We start from the raw sequence: 13,702 nt of genomic DNA on the forward strand, positions 1-13,702 counted from the left end.
ATAAAAGCTGCAAATAAGTCATAGAGAAACTAGAAAGGATGGAAATCTTGAGAACTCTGAGGAGTGGAGTCTAGAGATAAGAACAAGAAGATTTTATGGGGCTCTCTAGACTGAATTAGCACGGAAAGTTTTTAATGTTCTGTTCCTTCAGGGACAGTTAACGAATTAGCTTAACACCTGTTATCTTTCATGGTACAAACACCTACGGAAAACAAATTTTTCAAATGAGTAACCTTTATGTAACAACAAATGTTAGTAATAAGGGTGTATTTTTAATACCACTTAAATATTCTAATCAAAAAGCCAATTTAATTTCACAAGCATTTTAAAATTTATTTCATTTTTTCTCATTACCTGTAAAGACAATTTTTAACATTCAGTTTCATAACATTTTGAGTTCCGTATTTTCTCTTTCCCTCTGCTCTCCCTAAGACAGTAAGTAATTTGATATAGGTTATATATGTACAATCATGTAAAACATATTTCCATATTAGTCACATTGTCAAAGAAGAAACAAAACAGAAAGAAAAAAACCATAAAAAAGAATAGTATGCTTCAATCTGCATTCAGACTCCATCAGTTCTTTCTCTGAATGTGGACAGAATTTTCAATCATAAATCTTTTGGAATTTGACAAGCATTTATTAATGCCCAAGGGACTATGTTAAGCCCTGAGGATACAAACACAAAACAGAAAAGTCCCTGCCTTCAATATCTGAAGTATAAGAAATACTTTTGAAGTACAATGGCTCACCTTTAACTGTAAAAATAAAAAATTTCAGACCAGCCTTTAATGATGATAGAGCTGGTTTAAGATAACTTCTCCCCAACCATTACTAGAGGAGGAAAAAAAAAACCATCTCTGACATCTCATAAAAGATATACCATCTCTCGTTCCACTGTATTTGGAATAACATAACCTTTTCCAAGAGAAACTCCTGTTTTCAATGCTGCAGGCCAATTTCGAGTCTCCACATATGTTGACAGGATATCAAATACTGTTAAAAAGCAGAGAATAAACTAAGTGACTGCAAAGAGAGGTGAGACGATCGATTTCAAAGAGGAAGCATAATCTTCTTGGATATTTTTTAAAAAATGATTCTCCCAATCTGAGCAGTGTGTTACTTGAAGGCTCCCCCACAAGATACACTTTGGGGGCTCTAATTCTTTGCATGCAGATAATGGTCACAAAAGGAACGAATTCCTCTTGATTAATATCAGGAGGCAGAATGGAAGGGGAAATCAAATCACGCTCCACAGTACAGCAACACTTCACTTCCCTAGAAAAATCAACTATGTGGAATACAGTCAGAAATGAGGATGTAAGAAGAAGGGGCCCCAAGCAGCCCAAAGAGATGTTAAAAAGCCCACATACCACGATCTGTCTACTTAACCCAGAAAAGAACTCCTAGATTACTCTTACTTTAGTGGCAATTCTAACAAGCTTAGTCATCTCCTTCCTGAGATCACAGCAGATACAAGAATTAAAGGGTGGACTAGGAAACAAGGAGGGACGTGTTAAGCAGAAAGGAGCGACAGGTGACAACATGGGGAGGGAACACAAGAGTTACAGAAAGCACAGCAGCCCAGGGGCAATCTATGCACAGGCAAGCAACTCTAGATATCTCAGGAGCATCACTACATTCTAGCTCAGTACAATAACTGATATTTATAATGATGATCAAGAGAATTTATGTTCCCTGTCCTTTATTTAAGAAGGCAGGGAACTAGGTAATATATTCTTCAAAGACTTCCAACAGTTATGGTTAAAGCGAAAAAAAAAGTTTTAGTGCTTAAAGGGTTAAATTTTGGTTACACTGAAAATTCAAGTTTGTGTAAGGACTCATTCCTTGATAAGGCTGGACACCTGGGGTTAAAGTTAAGCGCTGCCACTATGCTCTGATGCTGAGACCTATTTTCCGACTAATTCTGGAGTATACGACACTACATTAATGCTATGGGGCATCTTTTTCTGAACTTAAAAATTATTATAAAAGCTTTAAAAACAACAATCTGGAAATGGGTAATCTGATCATCACCTTGATTGATTGCCAGTATCTCCGAATGATAGTTCTTGGCATTGGCATTTTTAACCATGTATTCCTGGATTGGAAGGCGGGCAGTCTGGATTGAGTTTTCTTGAGCCTTCTGAAATGTCAGCTTCTATAAATCATACAATTTAAATGGATCATGTTAAGTTGTAAGTAACTGACATACCGAACACTACAGATTCTGGAAATAACAAAAAAAAATACCACACTAACATTTGTCAAATGTAACAAGGAGTTGGATTTGATTTTATTTCCATATGTGGTAAATACCTTGCTTATTTGGAGACCAGTAATGTGGCAGTCTTAGCTACCTGGAACACTACCGAGAAACAGTAAAAAAGGAACAAGCTTCTCAGTTGCCAAAATGCATTCTAAAACATCCATGCACCAAAGCTCACGCTCCTAGGAAACCCTCCTGGCTTTCCACTCAGGGCCAATTTATTCCTATATTGGGCACAATTCTAACCTGCATGGATGTATAGATACTTTGGAGGAATTTACAATCTACTGTCGATTCCCTGCCAATTTAAAAGAAAAATAAGATTTTGTCTTGAAGGGCTCTCTTCTTCCTAGGCTATTACTATTTAGAAGCTGAGTGATTTATAGCTGTAGAAGAAGCATGTTACACAGGGCAGGAAGCTGTATATAAATCCATCCCAGGTGGTAATATGCTTCCTTACATATTGCTGAGGTGAGAAGCAAAGGCAACTTGTAAAAGCTGCACATTTTTAGGTACTAAACAAGGTTACAGCCTCTGTACTCGAATGCCATATTCCTCAAGTAGAACCAATATCAATGATGTGGGATAACAGTCCTCCCCCTGGTGGTCAGATATTGTGCAAAAAGCCTAATCGTGTTAACTAAAAATGCCATCAAAAGGAGAACCTATGTAATATCCAAGCTTTAATGTCCCGGAGCCCTCCTAAGTATTCCAACAAAATCCCATCATAAAAGGATTTTAAAAGACTTAAAAAGTTTGATTTCTGCATGTGTGGAAGTTACATTTGGAAAGGGAGCTGGCTATCATTTCCAAAGATGGAAAAGGAATATGGAAATGTTTTGCTTTGATTTTCTACTTCTTCTTGCTAAATCAGAACAAAAGGATTTTTAAAAAGCCAACTTCGACAAAATGCAGTACTGTTCTTACACAAGGAAAGTGAGAGCTAGAAGAAGCAGCGAGTCTATTTTTGCCATTTCAACATCCCACCCACCCGATTCAAGGCCTAACAGGCAGACTCCAGAGCTCTGACACTGCTCTTCAAAAGTGGATGACAGAATTGCCAAGAGAAGTGACCAGTTAAGGAAAGAAACACTTTTATGCTTCTTACTCTAAACTCAGGTGGCACAGGAGATAGAGTGCTAGGCCTGAAGTCAGAAGACTCCTCTTCTGAGTTCAAATGTGGCCTCAGACGCTGACTAGCCGTGTGACCCTGGACAAGTCACTTAATCCTGTTTGCCTCAGTTTTTTTTTCATGAGTTAATAAGGCAGGAGATTTGAAATGTACATATCAGTCTGGAAAATGGTTTATATCTTGGAATGTCCACTCACCTTTTGAATGCTTTCATCCACAAGTCCACCAATGATATAAACCTTACCTGGGTCAACATCTTCAAGGGCTAACAATAAAATACAGTAGTTAGGTCAAATTCACAGGATAATTTTTAAACAGAACAATTCACAACATTTAATAGTAGAAAAACCAGTATGGGCAAATTCTTCAGGTACTAGTAAAAGGATAGCCACCTGTTGCTAAATAAGATATTAATTTAACCCAGCTTTAATCATACACTTTTTAGCTTGGAAGGGAACTTAAAAGGCTATTCTTGATAAGTGGATGACAGAATTGCCAAGAGCAGTGACCAGTTAAGGAAAGAAACACTTTTTTGCTTTCTACTCTAAACTTCTTACTCTAAACTAAAATTATCCATCCCAATGTGGGGATTTCTTCTATAGCATCTGGGAGAATCTGCTGTATATATCAAATAACAAATAGTTGACAGTGCACTGCCTAATAAGGCATACTATCCTATTCCTGGGCCATTCTAATGCATAGAAAGTTCTTTATCTTGGACTCCAATCAGCTTCCCCCAAAATCCTATCTTTGGTCCCAGATATGAAAATTGAGGTGCTTTTAAACTTTCTCCTAAGAGACTCAGGTAGCTGATGTTTCTGTGTAATTCATGGAACACTGAGAAAGAACCACCACTTTCTGGCTGCTCCTTCCTTTGGACATGCGAGGCTGACTTTGTACAAGGCCAACAGGTTATATATGTATATATATATATATATATGTACACACACACACACACACACACACACACACACACACACACACAGAGGGTATATTACGAAAATCATCATTCTGTGGTGAGTGTGAGACTAGTTAGGAAAAGCTGTGATTAATGGTTTGTTACTATCGTGTCTACCATCCATCTTCCTCATTTATCTCAATTTGTAAAAGGGAGCGTGGTAAGCCAGGACAGCATGATCTGTCAGATGCACTGGTTGGGGAGCTTTAACACAAGGAGAGTACATACCATGCTCCGAATCAGGCGTGAGGTACACAAGGCTTTCCAAAGGAAATAAATTAAGACAGTCTTCTTCTGTTGTATCTATCTGAAAAATGCAAGATTTTAAATGTGTTACTGGTTCGAAGTGAAGTCTTCTTTACACCTTCCTACCTCAACTCTACAGTTGTAAGTAAATAAACAGGGAAGTTTTTTCATAAGGTAATTTGGCAAAGATGATAACAACTCATTTGGGGTTCTTTACATTAGGTGGCCACCTGGAGTTGGCTGTGGAAAGATATCACTTCACTCTGAGATCACAGAATCTTAGGGGATCATGTCATCATGTACACTCTGATCATGCAGTTACAGCATCAGAGAAGCACAGGATTTAGGGCAGGAAAGGACCTCAGAGGATACCCCCTCAGGTTGAGTGACATGCCTACAGAGACATGGCCACAGGCAGAGCTGGGAAGAGAACCCAGGCTTCCTGACTCCTAGTCAAGTCTGAAATGGTTCTTATTAAATCCCCTCCCTCCCTGTCTTCTCAATTCCCAAAGGGTTTTCTCTTCACCCAAGACTGAGGCTTCTTAATCACATATTGCCAAGGATAAGAGAAAAACTATAAATTTCACAAAAAAAATCTTAATGCTACTTCCTTCAGGTTATAGATTAAACAAATTTTCAAAATGTCTCCCCGAGTATCAGTCAAGCATTTTGTTAAGTTACCAAAACAGTAGAAACAATGAAGAAATGTTGAGGGCTGACAAATTTGAGTCTATCCTTAGCCTGCAATAATTATGAGATTATAAGTTTTGTTCTCACTTAGCACAAACCTGTAACAATTTTAAAAGGCAGTCCCAAATATTTAATTCACCAATGTCCCAGAATCAATTTCTCAGAGTACTCTGAAAAAGACTTTATATGAAAACATAAACGGTGCATGTGTGTGTATGTGTGTATATATGTACATATATACATACACATAAATATATAATAAACTGAATGAACGAAAAAGTGTTTATTAAGTGCTTACTGTGTGCTAAACACTATGTGAAATGCTAGGGATACAAATGCAAAAGCAAAGTCCATCCCTGTCTTCAGGGAACCTATATACTAACAGGGGGAGAAACCCACATAAAGGAGTGGTGTTCAGGGCCCGGGACTTTGGTCTAAAATATAGGGATAGTGGGTGAGGACATAGCAGAGTGGCCTGACACAATAATGTAAGCAGAAAGAACAAAAACCAAATCTGAATGCTTTGTACATTAATTATAAAGACCAAGGAACTTGGATCTAATGAAAAGATGAAAAAATAAACCTGCCTTCTTTGTGGGGATGAGAGACTATGGGTATAGAATAGTTTCTGTCAGACTATGATTTGGTTTTGCTGAACCACTTTCATTGTCTTTTTTGTAATGGATGGCTTGCTGGGTAAGGGAGGAGGAAGGGACATGTATGGAAATGAATGTGATGTAAAAACATGAATATAATTGTTTATCAAAAAGAAAATTTTCCTGAAGAAACTCACAAGATAGCTAGAGAATCCATCATTCATCCTTAAACATTCTTCATATAGAGGGCTATCAGTTGTGAACCCAGTGAGGCAGAGCCAGAATGGCTTCTTGGCTTTTTTATTTGAACCATACAACCTTCGGATCTGTCCAGCCAATCGGCTTAATTCCTTCAAAGAGATGATAACATTTCTCAGTGCATAAATGTAATGCCACTTAGTCATCATAAATACATCTAGTTAGTAAAAACTCTGTGTACTTTTACGGTTCTTCACATCCAAGCAGTTCAGGTTTGGGTTTGAGCAAGGCTTGTTACTAATCTTTTTAAACATTTCTGTGAGGCAGTTGAGCCACATTTCAAAGAAACCAGGCCCAAAGAGGCATTGTTAGTACTTTGTTGGAAACAACACCTGGGATGCCCTTCCACGTGGTACTCCAACAATTCAGTTCAGCAAGCACCTACTAGGCCCAGGGAATGATGCTAGGCTTTTTGTCCTTAAGGAGCAGACATTCATAGGAACATCATCCCCTCATTTTATTACTGAAGAAACGAATGCCCAGAGAGATTCTATGACCTGCCTCAAGTCACACAGGCATTGAGCAACAAAGCTGAGCTTCAAACTTTGGCTCTAAACCTCTTACTCCTCTCACTGCACCAAGCTGTCCCAATGCATGTCTACCCTGGCCAACTCTACAGTAAAAAGTCAATCAATAAGCATTTATTAAGCACCTACTATGTACCAGACACTGGCTAAGTGCGGGGGATACAAAAAGAGGCAAAGGCCAATCCTTAACCCCAAGGAGCTCCCAGTCTAATGGAGGAGACAAGCAAACAAATACAGTCGATTCTCTAAAGTCGTCACAAACATCAGATTAGAGAACAACGAACCAATGCTCCCAGGAGAAATACGGGATGAGGCTCCCTGGAGCCCGTGGTCACGTTATTTCCTTTGGCACTTTCTGAAGCAGCCTCACATGCAGATTGGTGACTTTCCTCTTCCATTTTCAGGCTGCACCATATTGTTGATTGATTAGCTCATACCTGAACAAAGCTTATCTAACCCACATATTTTCTCCATAAGGCACCTCAGCCTTCATGCACTCAGGAACACGACAAAGCACTTCAGCACTATGCTTGGGGACCATTTTAAACCAATAAAACGCAGAAAAATGCAAAAAGTCTGGCATTAAATAGACCTCAAAAAGGACACTTGTTTAGAATGTGAGAGGTGAAAGAAGGTCCTTCTATGTTCTTCAGCCAGGAACATACTCATTGGGAGACTCAGATTCTCTACAGCTCTGCACAAGTCTGCAAATGACACAAAGCACCGAGTGCTGATTTGGGAGTTACAAAGAAATTTTAAGGAACAGGGGAATTTGCACACACACAGACACCTACACAGGATAGACAGGAAATAATTACCAAGGAGAAGGAACTAGAATTAAGAGGGGTTGGGAAAGGTTACCTATAGAAAGTATCACATTAAAATAGTGTAAACCCAACAAGAATAGAAGTTTCTGAACTATTAATATTTGTTTTTAGTACTCGGCTTTGGTTGAGGTTTAATGATGACATCATCTAATCTCAGATCTTTGAATTTTGGGTTAACCGCTATTCTCCAAAAATGTCATGCTAACTTTTCTCATAGTATAGATTTTGGTGGTTAAATTTTTGCCTTCTCTTTGTATCAGAGCAAAGGGCATATTTTCCAGCCTTTTTCTTTTCCTTATTTGAAAAGTGCCCCCCCACCCATATCCAACAATCAGACATCTACCCACCTTAACCTTTTGGAACATAGCTTTGAATAAGATAGGAAGACCTGGGTTCAAATCCTAGCATTGCCACCTACTACCCTCAAGCGATTTACTTAACCTATCTGGGACCCAGTTTCTTTATCTGTGAAATGGGGATACATTCACCCCACAGAATTAACAAGATATTTCTTTTGTTAATTTTGGTTGTGAATACCAACTTTAAAAAGTTATGATAAGGATGGCTGCAATTATCAAGTAGTATTTTATATATTAATTCTCAATCCTCCATTCCTCTTGATTTCTTCCTCTCTAGCTGTTTTCAGCAGGCACATCCATTAACCCCTTATAAAGGTTCTTCCCCATCATTCAACCCTAGAACTCATTCATTAATTCAAGTGGGAGTAGTACATTTGAGTGCTATGTGAAAAGCATCATTCATCTTCCCTCCCAAAACTACCTTCTATTTGTTTTCAAAGATTTTCACTCGATTTTCACTCAAGCTGCATATATTCAGTCAAAGCTTAAAAAAAGCCCTTTCACTCTTGTAATCATCCACACCATAAGTAAAGATAGCAAACATAATTAATTTTAACATATAGGCCACGTTACCTTCTTAGTCATTCGATTGGTCATACTCAAATCTATGCAAAGTCTGGGTCCTGAACTCTTGGCTGCCAAAAGCCTCTCTTTGGTCATGGCTTTCAAAACCCGTTTGCTCTGCTGAGGGCTCATACCTGAGGCACAACCATAACCAGAGAGCACACATCATCAAACAAAATTTAACAAAGAAAATCTGGCTCAGTTTCCTTTTAACTCAGTACTTTCAACATGTAAGCAACAGAAAAATGGGCATGGGTCTCCGTTAGGTTCAGGACATAAAAACAAAGATACTCAATGATTTTAATGATAAAACTTGTAAAGTTGATGCTTTGTTTCTATTTCTATACTAACCATCACAAAAAGAGAAACAAAACAGGGACAGTGGGTATAAATTCATGTGGACAATTTATATTTTTTTCTCATTTACAATGTTTACCATCTAACTAGGTATGCGAAGGTCACCATCACAGATGCTCAATCAAAAGAAAACCTGAGCACATCCACAGCCAGGTTTGTAGGTACCTGCATTTTCTGTATGTTGTGCTTTTCTTCTCTCTCTTTCTTGTTTTCTTTTGCTCTTCTTTGCTGCGACTGTCTTTTCCCAGTGCCTCTGTTTCCGCAAGACATTTTTCTTATGTCATCCGTAAAACAAAATGTTTGAGAACCTCATAAGTGTAAAAAATTCAAAGTTATAACTATTAAAGCTTAGAGATAATACTAGTTCCTTAACATTTCAGTGTTAAACTTCAATATTTAAAAATATTTAATTTCAATATTTAAAAATAAAAATTTCAAGTATTCAAATATGAAATATTTCAACCTTTCAATAACACTACAAAATGCGGCAAGTCCTCAAAGAGACGGGAGTAGCAGACCATCTTCTCCTAAGGAACCTGTATGCAGGCCAAGAAGCAACAGTTAGGGGGCAGCTAGGCAGTACAGCGAATAGAGTGCCAGCCCTGCAGTCAGGAGGACCTGAGTTCAAATCTAACGTCAGACCATTTGATAGGTACTAGCTGTGTGACCCTGGGTAAGTCACTTAACCCCGATTCCCTTGCCAAAAAAAAAAAGCAACAGTTAGAACTGAGCATGGAACAACTGATTGGTTTAAGATTGGAAAATGACGGGCAGCTAGGTGGTGCAGCGGACAGCGGTCCTGGAGTCAGAAGGACCTAAGTTCACATTTAGCTGTGTGACCCCTAGGTGAGTCACTTCACCCCAATTGCCTTTAAAAAAAGATGGAAAAGGGGTATGACAAGGCTGTACCTTGTCACCTTATTTGTTTTAACTTCTAAGCAGAGTACACCACGTGAAATGCCAGGCTGGATGACTCAAAAGCCAGAATTAAGGTTGCAGAAAGAAATATCAACAGTCTCAGATAAGCAGATGATTGCACTCTGACTTGCTTGTAATTCGAGCATCATCTCCCCCATCAGACGGTGAGCTCCTCCAGAGCAGCGATGGCCTTTGGCCTTTCTCTGTATCCCCGGTGCTGAGCACGCTGGGCGGCACAGTAGGAGCTTAATGTCTGATGAGTATTAATTACCGGCTTTGAGACAGCTTGTGAAGTGGCAAGGCTGATTTTATCTCCACTGTGAAAATGGTCAAACCGAGACGCCCGGGCTTCCGGACTTTGTAGTGCAAGGCTCTTTCTAGTAAACTGCACCAGGTCTGTTCAATTCTCCTCATCCAAAAGGTTTTCACTCCCTTCATTCAAACAGGACCATCTGGTAACATCAATCAAGTGGACACTCATCTGTCCCTCTACAAGTATTCCTTCTCTCTTTCCATTAACACAAGAGCTGGAGGCTTGTTTTCGCTCCATCTCCTCATCCCTGTAAAGTTCAATAATGGCCCTGTACGTACCGAGCACCACCGCTCTCCATCCACCGGCAAGGCCCTTCCGCTCTCAAACTCAGTATCGATCTGCAAAAGCTGGAAACTCTCCAGGGCGAGTTCTCCCTCTGCATGTTCCGGGCTGACTTCTCGCCTGGTCAGCAAGCAGGATTCGGCTTGGGGGGAAGACCCATCGGCTTTGCGCTCCACGTCCTTAACCATGCTGCCCGCTCTTCCTACGGAGGACAGTCTGCAGAAAGGGAACAATTCTCAAGACGTTACATAAAATCACTGAAACTGGTATTCGCTATCGGTACCGACCGGCCTAGCTGAGGCGGCAAGGCACTCCAAGGGAGGGGGAAACAGGAGGCGGCCTATGCCGAGCAAGTGAAATCCCTGCCCCTACCTCAAACCCTGACAAGCGTAGCCCCCATCCCCCAAGGTCATCGTTAGGAACAACGGCCGAATGAGCGCCACCAACAGCAGATAAGCACACGTGCCCTAGGAGGCACGGCTCTATGGCTGCTGTTTACATGGCACTTACTATGTGCCAGGCATCGCGCTAAGTCCTTTTCCATTGTTTTCTTATTGGATCTTCACAACAGGTTTTGTGGGTAGGTGGTATTATTATCCCCATCCCACAGATGAGGAAATCGAGGCAAACAGAGGTTAAGTTACTTCCCCAGGATCATACGGCTAGTAAGTGTTGGAGGCAGGATATGAACTCAGGCCTTCCTAGCTCCAGGCCTGTCTACTCTGTCTGCCACCCCACCCTCAGACCCTTCAGTCCTGCTTCCCGGTCAGCCTTTACAAGGAAGAATCTCCCCTGCCATACTCAGGGCAAGCCGGCCAGCCCACCTGAAGCAGAGGGGCACCTGAGAGACAGGAGGCAGCATGAACCAGTCGAATCATCACCACCACCAATCTCCCCTCAGACCCTGATGGAGACATCGCAAGACTCTGAACCCAAAAGCCTTGGAAATCATTAAGTTTCCAACCTCACACCCTTGGCCATCGTCCTGGGAAATAACCCCTGCCGAGATGCGGCTCGGCAGCTGCTCCTGCGAGAAATACAGACCCAGGAAACAAAGCTCTTGCCACGCAAATCTTTGGCAGTGCCAAATGGTGTAACATCAGAAAATGATATGGCTTTCATAGGTGGAAAAGACATGAAAGGAGAGGCTTTGCTGTACCCTAAGTACCATGGGACCTTTCCTTGTGACTTGTAGCTGAAACTTTCCATAAGTGTGGCGTCCCCTATTAAAATGTGAGCTCCTTGAGAACAAAGACTAACTCTTTTCTTTGTATCTCCCCAGTGCTTTGTACATAGTAATTGCTTAATAAATCCATCCTTCCTTCCTTCTTCCGTTCTTCTTCCTCCCTCCTTCATTCCTTTCCTCCCTCCATCTTTCCTTCCTTCCTTCCCTCTTTCCTTCCTTCCCTCCTTCTTCCTTTCTCCTTCCTCCCTTCCCTCCTTCATTCATTCATTTGTTCCTTCCCTCTTTTCTTCCTCTCTTCTTTCCTTCACTCCTTCATATGTCCAGATTATTTTGTGAACGCAGCCAGCTAAAGAACACACTGCAGGCATACAAATGCAAACAAGCTGTAAAGAACACTACTGTCAAAAAATTGACTACTGACACTAGTTGATAATGCATTTTTATTTCTGACAGGTTCTCACTTTCATTTCCTAATACAGCCTTCCTCTAGCCAATCAGCAACCCCTTGTAGCAAAAAAAAATTTAAAAAGGGGAAAAAGCAGGTCAGCAGAACTAATCGATATGTCTACTAACAAAGCCTGACAGTTAATGCAATACTCCACATCCACAACCCCCCACCTCTCAAACAAAGGAGGGGAGCTTAAGGATCCATCCATCTTCCTATCTGGCTATACACACACACGCACATACATACATGTATGTATATCTATATGCGTATACACATACATATGCGGGCTATATACATGCATGTTTGTGTGTATGCATACACACATACATCTCTATACCTACCTACTTATCTGTGCCACTTTGGGCACTTACCTCTGGTGCCCAGCTGAGATTCACGCCCTCCTTCTCTCCTGTTTTTCTTTCTCCCTCGGGGCTAGCTGGATACCACAGAAGTCTATCATACTAAGCCAGCCTCACTGCTCCTACCTACCCTTCTCCTTTCTAGAGTCAACTTTTAAGGCTACCAAAAATTCAAAGTAAAATGGCAAGACCACCACAAAACAATAAAATGTGGCAAAATCGTACAAAATAAGTATGTCCCCAAAGAAGAGCTAAGACCCCACTCCTCTGCACAGCTCACGAGGGTGGTAGTTCCAAGATTTTTCCCTCTTCCCCTTTTTCTTTCTGAATAAATGTCATTTGTTACACGAGATATCTCTCTAGGAGAAGCCGGGGGAAGAATATGGAGAGAAATTCTGGTGATGGTGAAAAACATTTCAATAAAATTTATTTTTAATATATGTGTGTGTATATATATATATATATCAACGTATGTGTTATAGTAAATTGTACAGAAATGTTAATATATGGAGAGACACATGTACATACATACATGTATGCATGTATATACATACACATATTTTTCACATACATGTGAAAAAAGAAAAGTCCCCTGATGCAAACAGTCTAAAGTCCATCACCCTTCAGCACGTGCTCCCAGAGAGCAAAGACCGGGCCACGTGACCAACCAGAACAAAACGAAAAGGCCAAACGCCCCCAAGCGCCACGAAATGCAAACCCCAGCAGGGGGCGCCGCACTCCGCGGGAGACTCAAGTTAGCCCCGCCCCCTATCCTCCCTTTAGCCTGCCCACTTCCCTACTTCCCCTGCTCCCACTCTGCAGATCTCACCGAAGATAGCACCGGAAGGTATCCCTGAGATCCCGTCTTCTCGAGCATGGGAACCACCCTGTAGGCCCTGGGACACAAAAGCATCCAGAGTGTAACGGACTTCAGTACAGCACCATACACGTAGGTCCAACAGCAGTCAAATCACCGCCATACCCTTCCCCCACCACCGCCCTCTGCCACGTCACTTCCGTTCCCTGAGCCCCTCCCGCGATGTGCATTCTGGGACTTGTAGTTTGACGCGTGTTCTTTGTTATATTTTTCTGTAACCTGGGTGAAATAAACAACCATAGATGTCGAATTAGATGGTGACACATCACTAAATAGAAAAACGTATTTAACCCAAGAGACAGGGCAGCAGTAGAGAGGTACGTGGTGAGGAAGGGAGCAAATTCAAATCACGCAGTACTGTTCCATTTAAAACCTGCATGGTTGCGGGGGACCGGGATGAGAGAGCTTCCTCCCTGCATCCTAAGTAGCAATAAGGCTACAAGCATTTATTAAGCACCTACTGTGTGCCAGGCAGTGTGCTAAGCTCTGCGGATACAGAGAATGATTAAAGACAGTTTCTGCCCGTAAGGAGCTC

The 13,702-nt window shown here is 41.1% G+C and overlaps 1 protein-coding gene across 2 annotated transcripts; it reads right to left on the reverse strand.

Annotated features, from left to right (window-relative positions):
- Nucleotides 1-310: 310 nt before the first annotated feature.
- On the reverse strand, nt 311-13,297 carry TRMT10B (tRNA methyltransferase 10B). Of its 2 annotated transcripts, XM_036767019.1 has the most exons (9): nt 13,120-13,297; nt 10,294-10,513; nt 8,950-9,058; nt 8,437-8,561; nt 6,090-6,242; nt 4,589-4,667; nt 3,600-3,667; nt 2,039-2,162; nt 311-997 (listed from the first exon to the last, which is right to left on the reverse strand). In XM_036767019.1, exons 2-9 carry the CDS (start codon nt 10,483-10,485, stop codon nt 870-872), a joined length of 978 nt encoding a protein of 325 aa, XP_036622914.1. In that variant the 5' UTR covers nt 10,486-10,513; nt 13,120-13,297; the 3' UTR covers nt 311-869. The 2 variants fall into 2 exon arrangements, with proteins under 2 accessions (XP_036622914.1, XP_036622922.1); XM_036767027.1 differs by lacking the exon at nt 6,090-6,242 and having other exon boundaries at nt 643-997.
- Nucleotides 13,298-13,702: the final 405 nt, after the last annotated feature.

Source organism: Trichosurus vulpecula, chromosome 1, assembly GCF_011100635.1.
Source record: "Trichosurus vulpecula isolate mTriVul1 chromosome 1, mTriVul1.pri, whole genome shotgun sequence".
NCBI classification, from domain to species: Eukaryota; Metazoa; Chordata; class Mammalia; order Diprotodontia; family Phalangeridae; genus Trichosurus; species Trichosurus vulpecula.

Excerpts from the sequence above, each read along its gene's own strand:
- TRMT10B (XM_036767019.1), bottom strand. The coding sequence starts at position 10,485 with ATGGTTAAGGACGTGGAGCGCAAAGCCGATGGGTCTTCCCCCCAAGCC. Across the intron at positions 4,668-6,089 it reads ATGGATTCTCTAGCTATCTT|ATAGATACAACAGAAGAAGA; the intron begins GTGAGTTTCTTC and ends TGCATTTTTCAG. Across the intron at positions 2,163-3,599 it reads TGGATGAAAGCATTCAAAAG|AAGCTGACATTTCAGAAGGC; the intron begins GTGAGTGGACAT and ends TATGATTTATAG.